Raw genomic sequence first — 21,632 nt, 5'->3', positions numbered from 1 at the left:
ATGGTCAGGGGCACCTCTACGCTTACACATACATACACACACATAGCCACTCTAACATCTTACAATGGAAAACACCATTTTACATTTTATTGCACGGTCGATAATTAAACTACTTGTCTTGTACATTATAAGAATCAATTAAAACTGTAGTGAATAGACTTGATAGGAAATTAATATTATTTTCCTTTGCATTTGGAGTGGGTTATGGGAACAGCTGAAAAGTAGTGACGTGTAGTATTCCAGTGACCACTAGGTGTGAGCAGAGAGCTGAGAAGAACTGGCAGTGTAATAAACCCTAGCACTGCAGAGAGGATGTTTCAAGCAGCTGCAGTCACACCTCCCTAACCCAGTGCTTTGCTTCTCGCTGAGAGGGCACAGTAAGGGAGTCCTGTGTTTTGCTGGTTTCAGTTGCCTATGCTGGAGCTATCAAGAGCAGCTTCATGGATACAGGATCCCCTGGATTACCGTCTCCTCAAGTGATCGGAGGGCTGCAGCTCCCTCTCAGTGAGAATGAACAGAAATATTATTCAGAGCTTTTCTGCTTGTGTCAAGTGGAAGGATCTCCAACACTGGCAGCTGGCAGTAGCAAAGTGGGGGAGCTCTTCAAGGCAGCGCAGCTACCTGCAGACATTATACACCAGGTTGGTTTACATTTACCAGGTAGGCTGCAGATATGGGACTGTTAGGTTGTATAATCTGGAAAAATGGTATCTACCAATAATCCTACTTCCTTAAATAACAATAAAGAACTTGAGAAGGTCAGTGGTTCCATAGTTATATATCTTGGTGGTGCAGGTTGAATCAGTTTTGTTTATGGGACTTTATCTCTTCCACAATTAGTTGAAGTTGCATTCAGACAAGAAAAGGAACGCACAAAGAGTTAATTTACTAAAGAAGAAACTTGCAGATGTTTTTTATTGTCAACCCCAGTGATTGTTAGCACTTTGTCTGCCTCAGCTATGAATTATTCCCCATTATACAGTTGATTTCTAAGGAATGAAGACAAAATTAGAGGCGGAAGGACTGGACAGTGGTGTGGCACAAGCCAAGTTAGACATTAGGCTTATTGGAGAATAACTGGAGAAAGCCAACCATGGCTCCAGCAGCTCCCATAGTGTTCATGAAGAAAGTCAAGCTGTGGACCAGATAGCTATAAGCCAAAGTACAAATGCCCTACCTGATACACTTGACTTTATTTCTATTACGATTCTTCCCTGTATATAAGTATAAATGGTTGACAAACATTGTTTTGCTGCTGAGATCCTTGTCCATCTCTTGTCCATTCTGAATGCAGTCATCTAATGTTTTTGTTAAAGTAAAAAGTTACATACAATGCAGTTTCTCATAACTTCATGAAACTATCAGGTGCACATGACCAATTTATTAGATTATCACTGATTTAATGGTCTTCGAAAGCTTAAAAGTAATAAGTGACACAATTTGTATGTGGAAGCAGGCTGGGAAATATGAGAGAATGTTTTGAGAGTGTGGCTCTTCACTGCACTCTAAGTAAGGGATATGCTTGCATAGTATACTTTAGGTGATCTATAGGAGCCTACTCATAAAACTGTTGTTGTTTTATGAATCTAATGTCAAGTATTTGAGCAAGCCTTTCTTCCTATAAACACAGAAGAGCTTTTAAACTGCCCCCTCCCCAAATGACTCCACTTTTACAAATTGTATGGATAATAGATGACATAAATACCAATTACTCACATGGGAGTTAGTCCATCATAAACAGGTTTATCCAGATCCATTTGTTGGTTTTTCTTCCCAAGGTAATAAACAAATGCAAATTTGTGCTTATGAAGGCAAAAAGTTTTGTTGATACTTAGAATGGATACATTAAAAAGGTTTTTAACAGGAGTATCTGTAATAAACTGATTATAATTAATAACCTTGGATATGCTTACCTTTTAAATACATATATAGATAAATAGTTGAATAAAACTCTGTATACCATAAGCATGAATTGTTTTTTCTCTTCTGCCCACAGAGTTCATGGCATATTCTGCAAACATCATTCAAAGGAAATTATCCAAAAATATATAGAAAATTTGGTCGTAAATCTTTCAAGTTGATTGTTTTGTAGTGGGAACATTATATAATAAAGTATTAATAAATCATTTTTAGTATTCCAAATGTTGTAATAAATCTGACATTTAAAGCCTTAAAACCTTTTTATTTTCCAAATCAAATCCCTGGGTGTGAGTAAAAGAAGGATCTATGGCTCGGTGAGATTTATGAACTGTCTGTGCTTACAATCAATATCGAGAATTAAATACTGCAGATTATTTTCAGGGGTTCAGTGAAATGGGAATTCTTTAGTAGGCAACTACCTGGGCTGCCTGAGTCATGGGGGTTGCCGAGCATTGGCATATTATCCCTAGGGAGACAGGTTCCGAATCTGTGACAGACAAATTAACTCTTTAATAGGGGCAGATCATCCTGTAGGGACAAAATCCCTGTGTCTCTCTTTCCTCCTCTGATGTTCCTCTTTTATAACTGCTCAGAATGTTTTAAGGATTGTTTACAAAAATGTGGTCTTGCTTGCTCAACGGGTGCATTTTTGTTTTCTTTCATTGGACAATATATTATTTTGTGCCTTTATATACGTTTCTTTATCTTTTATAGAAAGGGAAATAATACCTCCTCAGCACCTCTTTAAAAAAAAGGCATGCCTCCCAACATTTGACCATGGACCAAAGTAGAACATTTGAGCTTTAGGGGTGCTAGGGAGAGAAAGTCCAGTTACAATATACAATTTAATGCATATGATAAATGAGTGGTCCCATTACATTTTTGTTTGTTCTCCTTTGCAAGTCTATGGAGAGATTCTGCAGAATCGTCCCCCATTTGGATTTTCCTTTTTCCCTTTCAGCAGACAATAGTGGTGCAAAAAAAGGGATCAAGACGGGGGTGGTGCGCGGCAGCTTCAAAACTGCTGTTTTTAGAATATGTTTGTTTTAACAATGGTTTATTATGCAGTGTTATGGAACTGACTAGGTAACAAGCACAGATGGCTTAATCAACAACAGGAGTTCATTTAAAACAACATAGCCTGGTTATCTTTTAAGTCCACTTAGATCTATGTTTCTGCGATATTAAAAATGCTTCCAAACAGGTCTGACTGCCTGAAGCCAATAGCAATTTAGCCCAACTCTTATCATGGCATCACGCAGCCTATAACAGTCAGAGTGTACAGGGTGAATGAGAACTAAACTACTCTACTAGGATGACCATATCAGCTGTTTTTTTTTTACAGGACACATACTTCACATGTTACCATGTAACTGGTGCCATGCAGCATGTGGGATATATAAACTCATAGAAAGGAGTTATACATCCTAAGTGCTACAAGGGCAGCGCTTTACATGTGCTAAATGGTAACATGTGAGACGTGTGTATCATGAAAAATAAATGAACAGTGGGGTCTACTCACTAAACTGCAAGTGAATGCGAATTGGCAAGTTAACGTTGCGCTTGCATATTCACTAAAGCAAACTCACATGTGCGCTTGAATAAACAATCAACTTTCCTTCAGTGCTTCCATTTCCACCCCCTTAACATTGAAAATAAAGAGAAGTAATGTATATTTAAAAAAAACCCAAAATGTGAGCCTCTTATTAACGCAGGGGCAGTGGGTTATAAAATAAACCTTGGTGGATATAGGACCCACAATCCGCTCAGGGAGATTGGGGTTTTACTTTTTATTAATGGAATGAATTATTATATAAGACTGGCTTACTGTGGTGAAAGACTGCTTCCCAGGTACTCCAGTTTAGGAAATTCAATCTCCGGGAGAGACATTGGGTCTTCTGCATAAAAATGTATATGGCGCAAAGTTTGAAAAATAATGCTTTCACCCTACCAAAAAAGTGAACGTTTAGCTGTTACATTGGTTGGTTGGTTGGTTGACCACTTTTCAAACTTTGCAACAGAATCACTTTATACCTAATTATTCTTAATGGTATAAGTTAGGGAGTAACTCTCTTTCAATATGTAAACCTGAACCACACAAAGTATCTGCTGCTGCAGATAACACCATGTGTGTTAGTCTTTCTGGGTATTACTGGAAGACCTACAAGGTAATAAGTGCATTGACAACTTCACCCTCCTAATGATCTGTAAGTGTGCGTGCTGAGTACAGCTGGAACGTAAATCTCTCTGTGTCCCAATTCTAAAGTTTAATCATTTTGCAGTGCTAGTAGGAAATCAGTTTTCTTTTTCCACTGGTCTGAAATTTGTTGCAGTGCAAGTTCTAATAATATTTTGGAATTCTGCCAGATGGCTTAACCATGGTGTCTACCCTTTATAAAATTAAATAGAATCAATTCCTTCCTGTTTATCCAGTCACAGTTTATTCAGAGGGGTCTTTGTAAGGTTTACCTAAGTCTTTTATGTACACCTTCCATAACCCCAATTAATTACTTTTTTTCTTTAATTCTTCCTTTATTGGTTGTAAAGGTTAAATAAATTCCTCTGCTTCACCAAGCAATTTACATTTGGTGGTTAGTAATAATAATAATCTTAAAATCTTAAATTCTTCATATCTGCTCTTAATTCAGAAAGAGGTTCATAGTGTTATAGGTAGCTAGACACTAAAATTATTTAAGTAAATAAATAGTTAGTGCACTTTCTTGTTTTATTATAGGTGTGATTTCTACAATGCATAAAAAAACTGCTGTGCAAAAATGTTAGATTTCAAATCTGCTTAATTTTATTATTATCATTAATTTTATCTCCAACAATGTACGCAACAGTGTATGTGACGTTAAAAACTATAATCTACAGAGACGACCAATAAATTAAAGAGGGCCCTGCTCACTGGATCCAACAACCTTTAACCCCTTAATAACCAGGGCTATTTTACCCTTATGTTTTTGCAATGTCTTGTATTTGACTGTATTTGTGCATGTGATTCACTGTGAAAGTGATCACATGAATGGAAGTGCAGAGAATCTGCTGTAGACTGACTGCTCCAGTCATGGAGCGGTCAACAAAAACTGTGACCCTGTGATTGTGGCAACATGGATCCGTATTAACACATGTCTAACAAGGACGCCATCGTGTACAATGGCCTTGCCGAGTAGGGGGGACAGGCTGCCCTGCCCTCTTACCTGACTGTATGTTAGTATGTGTGTGTAAAAAGTAAGAGTGTCAGTCTAATTATGTTACTGTTGTGCGTGTATGTTAGTATATGTATGTTCGTGTAAGTATGATACTGTGTGTGTAGGTATGTTACTATATGTGAGTGTGCAAGTATGTTAGTATGTGTGTGTACATATGTTAAAATGTTGCTCTGTTTGTGTATGTTCATATGTGTGTTAATGTGTGTAAGCTTGTTAGTATGTGTGAAATATGCTAGTGTGTGTAAGTATTTTACTGTGTTTGTAAGTATGTTACTGTGTGTATGTATATATACAGTATATATTGTGTAAGTGGTGATAGCATAAGTGTATGTGTGTGTTATTGTGAGTTTGTGTGTCAGTAGGGTATGGTGTCGGAGTGTCAGGGGTGAGCGTAGGGTTTGTGGTGCATTCAAGGGGGAGAGGAGACGCATGATAAAGAATGTATTTAAGTTTACCGTGGTAGAGTGAGTGGGTATTAATGCTAGTATGTATGCTTTTTAGTTATAGAGGGCTTTGAATAAATAATGCGCCCAAACACCCACTAATGCTAGACTTGCCCTTGTTCTTATAAGCAATGCCTATAAAAGGATCTTACAACTGAATGATGGGTGGGGCAGCTTGATAGACTGATGGGAGGGGTATGGGAGCCCAAGCATTAAAGATGTACTCGGTCCCAAGATCTCCGATGGTGACCCTGATGTCTAGTGAGGTATCCAGCCCTAGACCAACTACTAGACCTAGGATGGCAGGCCTAGGGCTGTGGATATCCCCTACTACAAAACCGAGGGTACTAAGCCCCCAATGCGCTGCTGCACAGTGGGTCGCTTACAGGGGAGATCTGTGATCTCTCTTACCAGCCTACTTAAGCTATGGAGGTTGTGCCTGCTCAACATAGGCTCCATGACGTCATATCCATGTGCAGGGCTGTTTAATGCATCAGGTTGCTTACTGCAGAGGAGGAGGCCTAGAGCAGTGCCCAGTTTAAATACGCCACTGCCCATGACCTACCAGGCACAGTATGTCAATAGTCCTGTAAGGAAATCTTTCTGTGATGTACCTGGTACTTCATTGGTAGTGAATGGGGTTAACTTTTCTTAATTTCAATTTACCCAAGGACTAGAAAAGAGGTGTGGTATATTATAGGCATTATATTTTTTGGAAATATGGTATTTCTGAAACAATATTTTAGAACAATGTATCAGTTATGGCATGTGTGTTTTATTTAAAGCTGTAGTTGGAAACTGGTGTAGCTTGAATTCTATGTGACTTTAAGTTAAAATGGTGTGTCTGTTTTCTGAATAACAAACTATAAGGACACTCTACTGGCAGTAACAGCTAGAAACCGTGAGAAATTGCAGGATGATTGTTAGTTCATCAACAGCTGTGGGGCTACCTGTTAGAAGACCTTTAGCATTACAGAGAAGGTCTACAATCTTTGATCTGTTTACATTCAATTCAGTGAGGGCTCAAAGCCAATGGCTTTACACCCTCCGGGTGTCAGAGAGAATTCCCCGCATTGGGCGGGGAATTCTGATCTCTGACAGCCGGGGAATGTCTGCACAATGGACGCAGACAACCCCCGCTGCTAACCGCACCTCCTTCCGGCTGCAGCAGAAGTTGTCTACGCGAATCGCGTAGACGTCTACAGGCTGCCCCGGCTACACACCAGGGAGTCAGAAGCACCGCTAAGTTGGGGGGGGCATAAGACGGGAGGATCCAGGTCCCCTGCAGCGCTGCGAGGGATCTGGATCTTAGTCCAGATCATAGTCAGACCTATTTGAGGTCTGATTATAAGCATTCGCTCTGAAAAAAACCTCTTCTTATAATCGAGCAAATACGGTACTTCCTCCCACTAAGCATTATCTGTAAGGATAGAAGCTAGAACCTTCACCCTAGCAGCAGCAGGAACAAATTAATTTGGTGGATGAATAAGACTTCACATCTATGCACAACATCAGAACATCATGGAGCATTAAGAAGCACATTTTCCTTTTTTCACATGTCCTGCCTTTTAGCTGTAGAAAAAGTAATTTATGCAGGTTTGACCTAAAAAAATATTTTCTTATGTATGTTTTTGTCTCCTAGATCACAGAACTGTGTGGTGCAAAACATGTGGGTTTCTTTGGCCCGACTCAGTTTTTTATTTCTCTAAAATTAATTGCTGCAGCACAATCTGGCCTCCCTGTGCGACTCGAGAGCATTCAGAGCGGTAAGAAACCAACACATGCTTCTGTCTGATGTGCTTCTATTTCAGTGCTTAGAATTGGCAAGAGGTTGCATCAGTGTGTGTGTGTAAACAAGGTTTATTCACTTTTTTTTTTTAAAGGAAGGTTATGTATGTTATGTATGTATATATATATATATATATATATATATATACATGTATGTATATGTGTGTGTGTATATATAGATATATATTTTTTATTATTATTTATTTTGAATATGTTATATTAAAAGATTATATCCCAGATGGGCAATTATGAATGCTGACCAGAAGATACGTATGCATACGTTTGGTTTCTATTATGTCTATTCATACAGAATTACCCCTTCCTCGGTTCTTTTCTATGAAAAGCGATGAGGTAAAATATGGAATTCAACCAGAGAACATAGAAGTACCTGGAGCAAAGCATGGCACAAAAGAGAAAGGTCCTACAAAGTGTATTGAAGGAGAAAAACAGGTAAAAAAGGGCAAATTTGTGGTCCAGAATCCCTCTGACCCGCCAACCTCTACCTCTGTTCTGAAAAGCAGGACAGAGGTAGAGCTCAGCTGGACAGCGGGAAAGTGTGGCAAAATTGGGACTGTCCCACGCAAAGCGAGACAGTTGGGAAGCATACTTACATACAGCACGTAGCCTCATCCAGCCTGTAGCAGCACTCTAAATTGCAAGCAAGGAATGTGGAAGAAGTTGTGCATAGTGTTAAAAATCTGAATTATAAATTACAAAGGAAATTAATTTTATTATTTTATTTTCTCAGCTACAAAAAGCTATAATTGTTGCCATTTATTAAAATATGATCAATAACTTATTCTAATAAGGCATAAGATTGATGAAGTGGGCTGTAATATGATAATTGGCAGAAAAGTCAATGGGTACAGAGCATAATGTTCTTTATTCTAAAGCGAACAGTGACTATAACCTGTAACATTTTTTTGGAATGGCTTACATATTAAACTAAAATACTCTTGCGAGTAAGGTGTACTATCAGACTACAAACCTTGGAAAAAAAACATGTGAACACGGTTTACATATTTATGAAACACTAAATGTACTGCATAGCAAACCAGGTTTCTTTGTCACATTTATTTAACTGAAAATTGTAGCTGTTTGACCATCTGTTCTTTTGTTTGTGACTCTTTCTCTGCACTATGTATGTCTCTTGGAACATATTTCACTTTGCTGTGTGTTGCTGTGTTTCTATGTATCTTTTTCTCTTTGTTTGTGGACCTCTTTTGCTCTTTATTCGCATAGTTCACTTTCCCAAGACATAGGCACATTACAGAGCACAAGTCTCTACTTGATAATGCAGGGTGTCTTTTCCCCATGTAACATCCCACCTCTGCCTCCTTGGACATCTACTTGAGATAGACACCATCTGTCGGGGGCGTAATTTAACCATCTTGACTGTCCATGCATATTCAGCACTTTTGTTTGAATATGGCTGTTCAAGTACATTTCTCCACAGAGATTATGAGGTTTGCACATATGACATAGAAGAAACCATTTAAAAGCCCAATTTTTGATTGTCTGTCAATAAATCAAGCCAGCTAAGTGATTACTGCGGGTGCACTGATATCTGTAAATTTGAATCATCATGTATGATATTGGCTTTGTCCTATGTGCACAAATTACTTTCTTCCCAGGTTTGGTGTTCTGGTAGTCCCATTTTCTTCAGTTGTGTGAAAAGGAAAGTGCAGCCTATTTGAATTCAATGGTTTTACACATCAGGTAATAAAAACAATCATCTAGTCATCTAAAAAATAATTAAATACAACCTCAGACGAACAACACATTACATATTACACTATGTCATGATTTATTCAACAAAAATAAAGCCAAAATGGAGAAACAATGTGCGAAAAACTAGGTACACCCTTACTACTTCCATAGGATTTAAGATGCTAGGTAGCAGATAGATGCTGCTAATCAAATGTTCTTGATTAATTGATCATCAGCAAGTGTAACCACCTCTATAAAAGTTGTAGTTTCAGCATTTTACTACTCTGGAGCATTCAGGTATGTGTCAACACAATGCCAAGGCATCAGCAATGATCTTATAGAAACAATTGCTTCTGCCCATCAACCTGTGAAGGGTTATAAGTCAATTTCCAAACAATTTAAAGTCGATTATTCTATAGTGAGAAAGTTTATTCAAAAGTGGATAACATTCAAGTCGGTCGCCAATTTTCCCAGGAGTCTACTTTCCAGCAAATTCACCCCAAGGTCAGACCATGCAATGCTCAGAGTTACATCTCAGACTCTACAGGCCTCAGTTAGCATGTTAAATGTTTAAGTTCATGACAGTACAATTAGAAGAAGACTGAACAAGTATGGTTTGTTTTGAAGGGTTACCCAGAGAAAGCCTCATCTCTCTTAAAATAACATGGCAGCACGGCTTAGGTTTGCAAAGTTGCATCAGAACAAACCACAAGACTTCTGGAACTATGTCCTTTGGACAGATGAGACCAAAATGGAGATGTTTGGCGAAAACCAAACACAGCATATCAGCACAAATAACTCATACCAACTGTCAAACACAGTGGTGGAGGCCACAGGACCTGGAAACCTTGCAGTCATTGAGTCGACCATGAACTCCTCTGTATACCAAAGTATTCTAGAGTTAAATGTGAGGTCATCTGTCCGACAGCTAAAGCTTGGCCGAAATTGGGCTATGCAACAGAACAATGATCCCAAGCACATCAGCAAATCTGCAACGAAATGGCTGAAAAAGCAAAGAGTTGCAGTGGCCCAGTCAATGTCCAGACCTCAACCTTATTGAAATGCTGTGGTGGGATCTCAAGAGATCTGTGCTTAAACAAATGCACTCAATTAACTGAAGCAACATCGTAAAAAAGAGTGGGCCAAAATGTCTTCACAACGATGTGAGAGACTGATAAAATCATACAGAAAACGATTACTTCAAGTGAATGCTGCTAAAGTTGGTTCTCCAAACTATCGAATCATAAGGTGTGCTTGGCTTTTAACATATGGCGCACAGTTTTTCGCTGCATTTTGGCTTACTTTTTGTTGAATAAATCATGACACAGTATAATATGTCATGTGTTCATCTGAGGTTGTATTTAACTAATTTGTAGACCTGCTAAGGAACAGATGATTGTTATTATGTCCTCACATGTAAATCGATAGAAATCAAAGTTTTAAAATGTTGTAACCCAGGTTGGCCTTTGACTTTAAGCTTTTCTAGGTCCCTAGGCTATAACACTTATGCATTACTGAATAGTCCTGGATCCTGTCTGAAGACTACCTGTCATTACAGCTGGGCCTCACAAACCTCTTCACTATCCCTTGGCCGGCAGGATCAGAGTGCCTGGGCACTCAACATACAGCTGGTGTAGGTGCAAACCGTACCATCCAGAGGGTATCATAACACTATCTTCTGTGTACATAATTCCTGAAAAACCAGTCCATCTAAACTAGTTTCCTGCAGTACAAATGCCTTGTAAAAAAGGTAGATCCAAAGGTTAAAGCACATTTTAAGTACTTTAAAATGTAAATTAAATGAGCTCACAGCATATTTAAAATGTGCAAAGCCAAGAAATCTAGCTTAAAGCTGAGACAGCATATTCAGTCTTAATGTCCCATTACAATGTTAAGTAAATTAAGCAGCTGTGTCATTTGTATAACCTTGGGACAACTACATACATAATGAACAAAATACCATCCGTTCCCATTCAAATTAATATGATGATGATGTTATATGCATAACTAGGATCTCTTTTGTTTTTAGCTTGTGTCCAAACAACACCATTTCCCTGCCCGTTCATTAAACACCACTTTTCTTGTGCCTTATTTTAACCCCCATTGTGAAGCCCTCCGCCCATGACTCACAGGGATTGGGCCAGCAGGTTTCCAAACAATAACAGGCACACCGACTAAGTTGCAAACTCACCCACTCAATCTAATGCACATACATACATACATATACACTCTTTCCTCCGCTTTCCATCTCCCAAGCACCAAGAAGCCTAGGCTCCTGATTTGGTGACACACACACTAACATCATACCCTGACACAAACGTGCTTAAACCAAGTACTAACAAACATAGACACTCATGCTAACACAACACATTAACATACACTCACACGCTCTAACACCATACAGTAACAGGCACACATGCTAACACTATATGCTGACAGACACCTTACAGCAACACTAACACTATACATTCACACATACATGTTAACACCACACAGTAACACACACTCTAACACAATATGCTGACACCCACAGCCATGCTAATACCAAATGCTTACACGTGCTCAAACCACACTCTAGTACATATACACAAAAACACCATACACCACGTACAAACACAGCATCCAAAGCCATATACTAACCCACACATATATATATAAACACTGATTAACACTAGACTTGGGCGCCGGCCAATTCTTCGTGTTTGTTCCTGTGTTCGGTTTGGGCGAATATTCGTGTACAATATTCGTGTTTGTTTTTTTTCTTCTGTTTATTTTTCCAGAAGGGGTTAATACAGGGTTATTGCGGTAATCCTGGTGCCCAAACTCAGCCTGGGGAGACCACTGGTCTCCCCGCTCCCGGATTTAAAGGTCTGCACGAGCAACTCTATTCTCTGGGAGAGGAGCTCCCTGCCGTTGACCAATAGAATTGTGTAGCCTCTTTTGTGAGTGTCAGAGGTGACAGTTTTTGTGAAGCCAAGAGTGCTTATCATGCAGAGAAGGTTTTGCCCAAGATGGGAAAGGGTGTCATCAATCCAGGCATTAAAGTCCCCCAGAATTAGCCATCTTGGGTGTTCCAGGAATAGTAATGTCACCAGCTGTGAGAGTTCCTCTATGAATCCCTTTCCATTACCTGGAGGCCTGTATATTAATAGTATCCTAAACTCTTTCACTGTGGAAATACTGGCAGCTATGCATTCAATGGTGTATTAATTGATAGTGGTCTAGAATGTTGATACAGATTGCTATTCCTATCTTGTGGTTGGGTCTACAATAATGGTGCACTGAATAATTGCTTGAAACTGCTGCTTCCAAGATGGAGCCTGCATTGTCATCCAGCCACGTTTCAGTATTGCAAGAAAGATCAACTGATTCAATAAGGTCAGCAATCACAGCAGTCTTGTTCCTTGATCCTTGATCTGGCATTACATAAGACAGCTCTGATAGGGCTGTCTGAGGAGTTTAGATTTCATTGTTGCTTTGTAGTGATATTCTTTGGGATGGGAATTAAGCAGCAGTGGTCTGATTTTTTGCACCTGCCGTTTCCTACTCTGGACCACCGTAATTGGGTGTCTCTCAGTGAAGGTTGGTCCACAGGTGAAAGGTTATTTGTGGGAAGATATTTTAGTCTTCTGATATTTGCCTCTGCTACCCCCTTAATTTTAATTGGGGGGTCCATTACCTTTACCCCACCACATCTTAAGTTGTGTGTGCTTCATGATAAAAGCACACATTTATTATTTTCCTAGATCAAAACATTTTGAGTGGGTTCATATTATAACTGAGATTTGATGATAATGATGATCTGGTCATTTGAGTTTATAGTAGATTTCCTATGCTATATTGTCACATTTACTAATCATTATTTCTCCTCTAAAAGTTAGATGGCAAGATCGTTGTGGTGTCCCTCCAAAAAGTATCTTCTGCTGCACCCCAAAGCTGTGGACATGGGGTATCTCAAGGCAGTGCAAGCTCGCACAATGTTGGTGAGATATATTATTGCATGCTTTTCATTGTACATAAGCACAGTTTCTGTTGTTTTGTCAGGGTTTTCTTGTAGGGAGTGTGTAAATTCCTTCCACCCAATGCACATTCACTTTTTTTATTTCATTTTATTATTCATAAATAATACATAGATACTCTTTAGCCATCAAATTGTCTCTAGTAACATACACATATTCTTAACCAATTAACTACAAAGACATCAACTTTCTCCATTTCAAGTACTATTTCATGTTTTAAATTAAAAAAAAATATAGTCAACGAAAATTAATGAATATTTAATGAACCTGTAGTCTGGTGACTTTGATATAAGAAACATATACACAAGTAAACAGTGTGCGTATTGATGTTGGTGTAGTTGTTTTGTTTTTTGTCACTCTTTCTTGATTTGTATTTGTTCATTCAGAACAGTACTAAGTGGAGTTCATTGCTCTGCTAGATTACACTCCAAATAAATTATATATTGTTTCGTGTCATTTGTATATGCCTTGTAGCCAGGCTGAATATTGATTGTGAGATATTTCTGTAATATTTTTGTGTCAGTACCACCTGGCCTTTAATTTGATTCTGACATGGAAGCATTTATACAATTTCCTGCGGTAATTACATCTTTACCAGATTATGTAATTGCATCTAATTCTGTTACTAGAATCATGTCTATTAGTTAAGCTATGTTTATCTATCATGTTGACTAGGATAACATGTTAATGTCATCTGGAATAAATGTTTACATCAAGGGGCATAACTAGAAACCACGGGGCCCTGGTACGAAAAATTGTCCCGAACCCCCCAACTTCAACAGCTAGTCTGTGCCATCATTGCCCCTTGTCCCCTTCCAACATACAACATATTTAAACACACTTACAGAAATGATACACACTTACACACACTCACTAACACCAACTTACAAAATTACACATCCATGCTGATACATCCATGCTGATACATACATACATACACACAAGTACACACCATACTCTCACACACAAGTACACATGCATGCTCACACACACGTACATATGCATGCTTACACACAAGCTCACACACGTACACATACATGCTCACACACACACAAGTTCACATGCATGCTCACACACACACACGTACACATGCATGCTCACACACACAAGTTCACATGCATGCTAACACACACAAGTACACATGCATGCTTACACACACACACAAGTACACATGCATGATCACACACACTTACACAAGTTCACATGCATGCTCACACACAAGTACACATGCATGCACACACACATACACACAAAGTACACTAAAACCCCTTCACTGCTCACACACACACAAATACATACCCATGCTTACACACACAAGGACATATCCATAAATATACATATATGCAAACATATACATACCGTATTTGCTCGATTATAAGATGCCCTGATTATAAGACGACCCCCCAAAATCTGAATATTAATTTAGGAAAAAAAAGAAAAAGCCTGAATATAAGACGACCCTATAGGAAAAAGTTTTACCAGTAAATGTTAATTCATGTAAACTATGTGAACTATTTTTTTTTAAAAAATAAAAGCTATGATTGAGAAAAATATTTTGTTTTTATTTCCTTTTCTTCCAACCTGCCCCCCAGTTATGCACATCTGCCACTCTGCCTCAGAAATGCCTTATACCCCCTATATGCCACTATGCCCCATGATATGCCTTTTAACCCTCTAAATGCCACTGTGCCCCATGATATGCCGTTTAACCCTCTAAATGCCACTGTGCCCCATGATATGCCTTTTGACCCCCTATGTGCCACTCTGCCTCCAGAAATGCCTTATACCCCTATATGCCACTCTGGCATTTAGGGGGCTAAAAGGCATATTATGGGGCAGAGTGGCATATAGGGAGGTATAAGGCATTTCAGGAGGCAGAGTGGCATTAAAGGGGTTAAACTAATGTGGATTATCTATGCATGATGGAGGTAGTTGAAATAGTAAACTCTGTTACAAATTCCTGTATTAGCGAACACCTTATTTTGTCAAGGTTTCCTCTGAGCCAAAGCTTTCCTTAAAAAGGGACTATTAAAATATTTGGCTGGACAGGGTGGGTAATATATGCTGCTAAAATAACTTTTCATTTGTTACCATATACTTAGTAGAACCTAACCAATCCTTGAACAAATAAACAAAATCTAAAGTTTTGAAGTTTACTTGAAGGATTTACTTACAAACTATTAGTAAATAAAATATATATATATTAAATGTCCTACTAAATGTTTTGCAGATGACATATGAAAGTCTACCTTGTTACAAGGTTACATTCTAATTGAGTGAATACAAGAATGTTCTTCTTGCTGTTATTATAGCATATACATGTAAATACACAAGCCTAAATCATAAAAAATGAAATGCTTTTTTTTCCCATAGATCACATACACTATGCATTAAAATTGAATTGAAATGATTTATTAATGAATTTTGCAACACATGTAAGAGCTGAGATGAAATACATTGCTTAACTATTTCTATTCTGTTGTCTTTTTACCATCTTCTGTTTTCAGTGTCACATTTTATAACATCCATTGTAGGAGGATATTAATTATTTAAAAAAAAAGACGACACTGGAGTTATACTACAGAAGTGGGCATTCACAGGTGTAGTTGCTAGAGAGTCTCCCAGACTGAGTGAGAGAGGCTGAGCTGGACCTGTATAATGTATAGTTGAATCAGCGAGGTGTCACAAAATTTCACACATTTAACTATGCAATATACAAGGCAAGCTCACACTTTCTTGTAGAAGAAGCTCGGAGAGTTTAGTTAATTGTTTTGCATGGTGAAGTCACGGAGCTTAAAATGCAGCACTCCTGGAAATTCCTACTTGTAACATGTAAAATAATTATAAGAAGCATACACAAAAAATGCTTCCCAGGGGGTAGATAAAATAACTTGTTTTCCATTCTACGTTTTAATATGTGTAATACTTATATGGCCGCAGCAGCTAATTCTGAACAGTTTACCGGTTTTTCTCTGTGTTTTACAGAATGAGTGCTTGTATCTCAAGGTGTATCATTTTCTTCCATGTTCAATGAAGCATTGTGAAGCATCAGGAATGCTTAAAAACATAATCTGTAGCGCTTTGGCTACTTTTTTAATATTCAGCTTCAGATATGTTATACTGTACAGTATGCCTTATTCTTACTTCCCAATATTCAAGTTTTTTGCGACACAGTCCTGATTTTCAGGTACTGTCCTGTGTAGCTGCCCCAATGACCCGCTTTTGCAGGCTGTGGGAAAAATGGGCAAGTGGCAAAACCTTAAAAAAAAAAAAAAAAAGAAACCCACATTAATGGAGCTCTGTGCTGTTGCGAGGCTTCTATTCAGGTAAGGCAGGTATATTTGTTGTAAAGAGTAGTCATCTCCAGAATGACGCCTCTAGAAAATGCCCCTGTGCCCAAGACATTTTCAGAACCTGATATTCCGGTTTAAGGCATGAGAGTTACATAGAGGGACTATTATGTATGGAAAAACATATAATTTTTCTTGAGGAGTGGAAAAAAAACACTAGCTTACAAGCTACTGTAAATAACTCGGTGAATTGTTCTTGAAGTTCTATTTATTATTAACCTCTTTTTTCAAGTTAATAGTTCTTAGTATACAACTTCTGCCCAATATAGTCTGAAACATATGGAAAAATACAACAGAGTGTTCAGAACACTTGGTGTCAGTTCAACAGGGTTACACAGCTCACTTCCTTCCTGCAGTCAGTACAAACAATTTACAATGGTATAAAAACAGACAAAGCCTAAAACAGGAGATGGGATAGCATGTTTTTGCAGTACTCAGAAAACACTAAATGAAGTTTTTAAAAAAAAAAAAAAAATTGAGTGTAGACTAGTAAATGAAACCTCCCCAATCTTCTGAAAACTTGTCAAAGTAACTGAATTATTGTATAAAATGTGTAATAGATAGGTCACTGTTAAATAACCAAAAGCTTATAAAGTGATTCCAAATGCCCTATAAGACCTTTCTCTTTTCTGTAGTAACTTTAACACGGTGGTGAGTTTTTTTTGAATATAATTAACCATCTATCTTTCAGTGTTACTACAATCACATTAAATAGTTGGAACAACTTGTAGCTAGGTGTACATTATACTTTGAAACACAACATTTCAGGTGTTCAAACTGGGACTCCAATGTTGGGAGTTGTAGTAACTGGCGGGGAATGAGTCAGTACGGATGCTTACCCACCTGCTCACCTTAACCCAAAGAGCCACCTTGTTGCACTCAGCTGCTGCTCAGCTTGCATGTTCAAGCTGCCCATTACACAGAGAACCAGTGAAAAATGACTTCCTGGCAACTCCTTTCTTAATCTCTGGGTCAATTTACTGTTCCTTGAGGCATGGCTAGCCTTGTCTCTTCATTATGATGTCTTTCCTCCTTGGCATTGTGTTAACACACACCTGAATGCCCTAGACTAGCAAACTGCTAAAATGTCAGCTTTTATAGAGGTGGTTAGACTTGGTGGTGATCAATTAATCAAGGGCATTTGATTACCAGCACCTGTCTGCTACTTAGTATCTTAATTCCTATGGAAGCAGTAAAGGTGTACTTAGTTTTTCACACATGGCTTCTCCATTTTGGCTTTATTATTGTAGATTAAATCATGACACAGTGTAATATACCACGTGTTGTTGTTCATCTGAGGTTGTACATACCTAATTCTTAGACCTGCTAAGGAACAGATGATTGTCATTGTGACCTTGAGCAAAGCACGCATCCTTACACATGCAAGGAAAACATTGCTTCATGTAATAGATTAACAGTCCTTTTAATTTTGATTATAAATTTTATAATATGTTTAATTTGCCTTGGCATTATCCAAAAGGGGTTTCTAAGTAGTACCTAAGTTTTGTAATAAGTTTCTGTCTGCTTATATATACAAAGGTTAATGAACTTACCAGGGCAAGTTTTTCAAGTACTATTTTTTATTATCTTCAATGTAGCACACAATTTGTCTGAAATTCCACAAGATATTGTTTAGATGCTATCATGCTTATTGTATATCTGGCAACAAGAAATAGTTTTCAGTAGATCAAACAGTCCATCACTATGTACTTACCATATATTTCTGACATCATTCGACTGTCTTCTATGAAATGTTTATTTGTTTAACCAAAATATAAAATGCCCTGTCTTGGGGTCTTTTCTTTATAATAAGAGTAATTAATCTAGTTAATATAGCATTTCTTTATCTGACCAATATGCTGAATGCAAACATATTTCATGGTTCTTTCAATGGTTCCTTACGTTACAGTCAGTTTTTCTTTCATACCACAGATAATAGATGGCCTGGCATTTGACGCTGGTCTTTGTTAACCCAAATTACAATTTTAACATGGCTGCTCAGAACTTTGCCTTTGGCCTCTCTATAAAATTACATTTGACCTGCTCACGCATTAGCATTGTTTAAGATACTATCACAAGGTTTTACTTTTAGTTAAAGTAGCAATCATCTACTGAGAAGGATCGTTTCATCCAGATATATCTAGATTTATATTTGTTCTAGAGTACAAAACATTTTTTTAAGAGACATTATTTCAGTGGCTTTCCCTTTCAAGCTTGGAGTGAGTCCAAGCTTGAGAGATTGAAAGAAAGATAACACCATACCTCAGGTAGAAGAAACCATATTCAGTATCAGGAAAGAACAGGTGGAAAACCAAGCACCATCTACTTAACCAAACTAATCTGCACTAAAAGTTCATCTTTAGTCACAGAAGTGAATCCTTTTTTTAAAAAAAAAACAAAAAACCTTGTTTGGGATAGTGAGTGCATTGTTATACGCATGGACATTATTTTGTAGTAAAATATATACCGGTACTTCTTTAGCCCAAATCCTTAGCATCTCCATTTCATTTTGCTTGCTATCACTCAAGTGATGCTACTTCAAAGATCCCTGAAAAATGCAGATGACCCATAGTGATGAAAGAGTGTATCAACTATACCCCACGTAAATCAACTTCAACTCTTTTCGGTAGAAGGCGCAATTCAATTAACTTTTGCAAATAGTTCTGTTCCTGTGAGATGCTTTGAAATGCCATATGTGGGAATGCACTATTGTTTCGGGATGCCATCTTTGTATTTTCATGGATTCCTAGTACATTATAAGATTTTTTTATGATATCAAAATATTGGTGTCTCCCTTTTAACTGCAAGAAATGTATGTGGCTGCGATCTGTGTTCTGGTCCGGGAGTTACATGGTTCACCTAAATGGTTTACCATCCAGTTGAATTCTCACGATCCTTTGCAGGGGTGCCTGGCTTGCATCCTAGAAGTGTGATAAAAACACCATTGCGTTTGACACCCAGCGAACAATATTGGATCTGTGAGCATTGACCTATTATTCACCTAGATATTAGGTGGAAAGTCCCATCAGATGGGTGTTTTTGTATGAGTTGCCCAAAAACCTCATGACTGCTACGCTTCAGACTTTGTGTAATGACCTTTAGAAGCCGTGTCACCCAATATATGTATGACTCTGTCTTGCTGTTTATAATATGTTAAAGCAATTTGCTAATTCTCTTTGTCCAAAGCAAATCTGAGTATTGTGAAAATATGGTAATGCTCTTTAAATCATTGTTTAGTGCAACCATTTGGTACTAAAGTTAAATATTGAAAAGCTCTAGATCAGTAAGTAGATGGACCCTTGTTGTTCTTCAGGGAAAGATGAATATCATACAGTAATGTGGTATTTCTATATACGGTAATTCCTGGATAACAAACTAGAGGTATATAGCTTTCTTCATTTCTTTATTTGTTAATTCAAATACCCAGCAGCAAACTGGTTAAGCTGGTTGACTTTTAGCAGCCTGGTATTGCTTTAAATTCAGTTAATTACCACTCGCAGGCTTGTAACCATGCAACAGCAGCCTCTGAGTCACATGACCGATTCGTCTTTATTATTCCCTCTCTGCAGCAGCAGCAGCAGCATACGAGACTAGACAATCTGCACTACTTCAGCAGGATGGACAGTTGTCGCTGAACTATGGAAACCAACCTGCACCTCTGCAGTCTTCACTTAGCCGGGTAAGGACATGAAAACAGCCACATATATAACAGTCACACTGCGGAGATCTGATGTGGGCAAGAAAGACGTGCGCTGTATGTATATTTATAGGATGTCTGCTTAGAACCACAGTCCTCGCTGGTAAAAAATGCAGCACCTGAGTATATGTTATTTTCTATTGTATACCTATCTAGGAATTCTCTGTATGTAATTGTAAAGGCTAAGAGACCAATAAAGCAGGGAGGGTGTTGAAGAAGATTAGATTTAAATTGCATCATCAACATGCTGGTATTTTCTATGCTTGCTTCAATATCTTGTAATACATTCATCACCTCTACTTGCCACAATTATTATACTTAATCATCAGCTAACCACAGACCACAGGTTGCTCTAGGAGAATGTCTTGGATCAGGAAGCATACAATAGCATACTAAAAGTTTTTTTTTAAAAAAAATAAGCTTAAAATGAGTATCGGGTAAAAAAAATATTGAAATGGGATTTTCTGCCCATTTTACAAAGGTTTAAATGATTTGAGTTTTTGCAGTGAAATTTAACTGTTAATAGAATTCTGCTTCCCAGTGGTCATCTCACCAATGCAATGGTTGATATAATACATACAGTGTATTCATGTAAAAAAATGTGTTTTCCCTGATTTTTTTTTTAATTATGATGCATACAAATGTTCCTGCTAGTCAAACATGAAACAATTTAACCAACATACTTTAAAAATACTTGAAACAGAAGATTTATTAGGGAAAAAAAATGTTCTGCACATTTTTTAAGAACATTTTCTATTATTAAATATTATATTGTGATCAGTATCAGTGTAAACATAATTATTTCTTCCATAGCCTGCAGCCTTCTAAATGAAATTCTAAATATTTACAATACAAATATTGCAGATTAACACTTCTGGCAGTGGATTTTTTGTTATACCAATGTTGAAAAGCCTGACTAAAAATGTACCTTGAAATAATTTGTACCATTTAAGAAAGGAACTTGTGTATTGAGTAAAATCCGTTCTTGCCATTGAAATGACATGTGCTAATACTGTTGCTGACTTTTAAATAATACTCTGCACCCAGGTTGTAGGTATACCTAGGTTCTGGCAAACACAATTCTTGTCTTTTTATTGAGTATTATATTTAAGTATTACTTTTTTCTTTTGTAAGAATATGAACATACGTAATGCAGATCCTGGTGTTCCTTAAGTGTACCTGGGAAGACTGATGCCCCTCATCAATTGCTCATTTTATATGTGTGCTCACATAAAAGAAAATATGTCAGATCCTTAGAATTCCGTCATTTTATGCCACTTTGGTTAGTGTAAAACAGTAGCACAGCGCCCTAGGAATTTAAGATAGGAAAAAATATAAATTAATAAGTCTTGTCTATACTATTAATATATGTGAAAATGAGAAGTAAAATATATAGTGTAAAAATCATATATATATTTAAATATAATTGTGAAGGAATCCTTGTATTCCTCATAACAGAGGTAACATTTACTCATGTTTATTTATTAAATCTG

General features: G+C 37.6%; 1 protein-coding gene across 1 annotated transcript in view; it reads left to right on the top strand.

Moving 5' to 3' along the window:
- The first annotated feature begins 385 nt into the window (after positions 1-385).
- Positions 386-21,632, top strand: part of REPS2 (RALBP1 associated Eps domain containing 2) — a 52,702-nt gene continuing 31,455 nt past the window's right edge. The window contains exons 1-4 of the mRNA XM_053455952.1: positions 386-641; positions 7,218-7,341; positions 7,674-7,813; positions 19,981-20,121. Coding sequence (XP_053311927.1) covers positions 441-641; positions 7,218-7,341; positions 7,674-7,813; positions 19,981-20,121 — 606 coding nt within the window. The 5' untranslated portion in view covers positions 386-440. The remainder of the gene's footprint in view (positions 642-7,217; positions 7,342-7,673; positions 7,814-19,980; positions 20,122-21,632) is intronic.

The sequence above is a fragment of the Spea bombifrons genome, chromosome 2 (assembly GCF_027358695.1).
Source record: "Spea bombifrons isolate aSpeBom1 chromosome 2, aSpeBom1.2.pri, whole genome shotgun sequence".
Classification (NCBI taxonomy): Eukaryota; Metazoa; Chordata; class Amphibia; order Anura; family Pelobatidae; genus Spea; species Spea bombifrons.
Note: the sequence above shows the minus strand (reverse complement) of the source record. Positions and strands in the feature narration are given on the sequence as shown.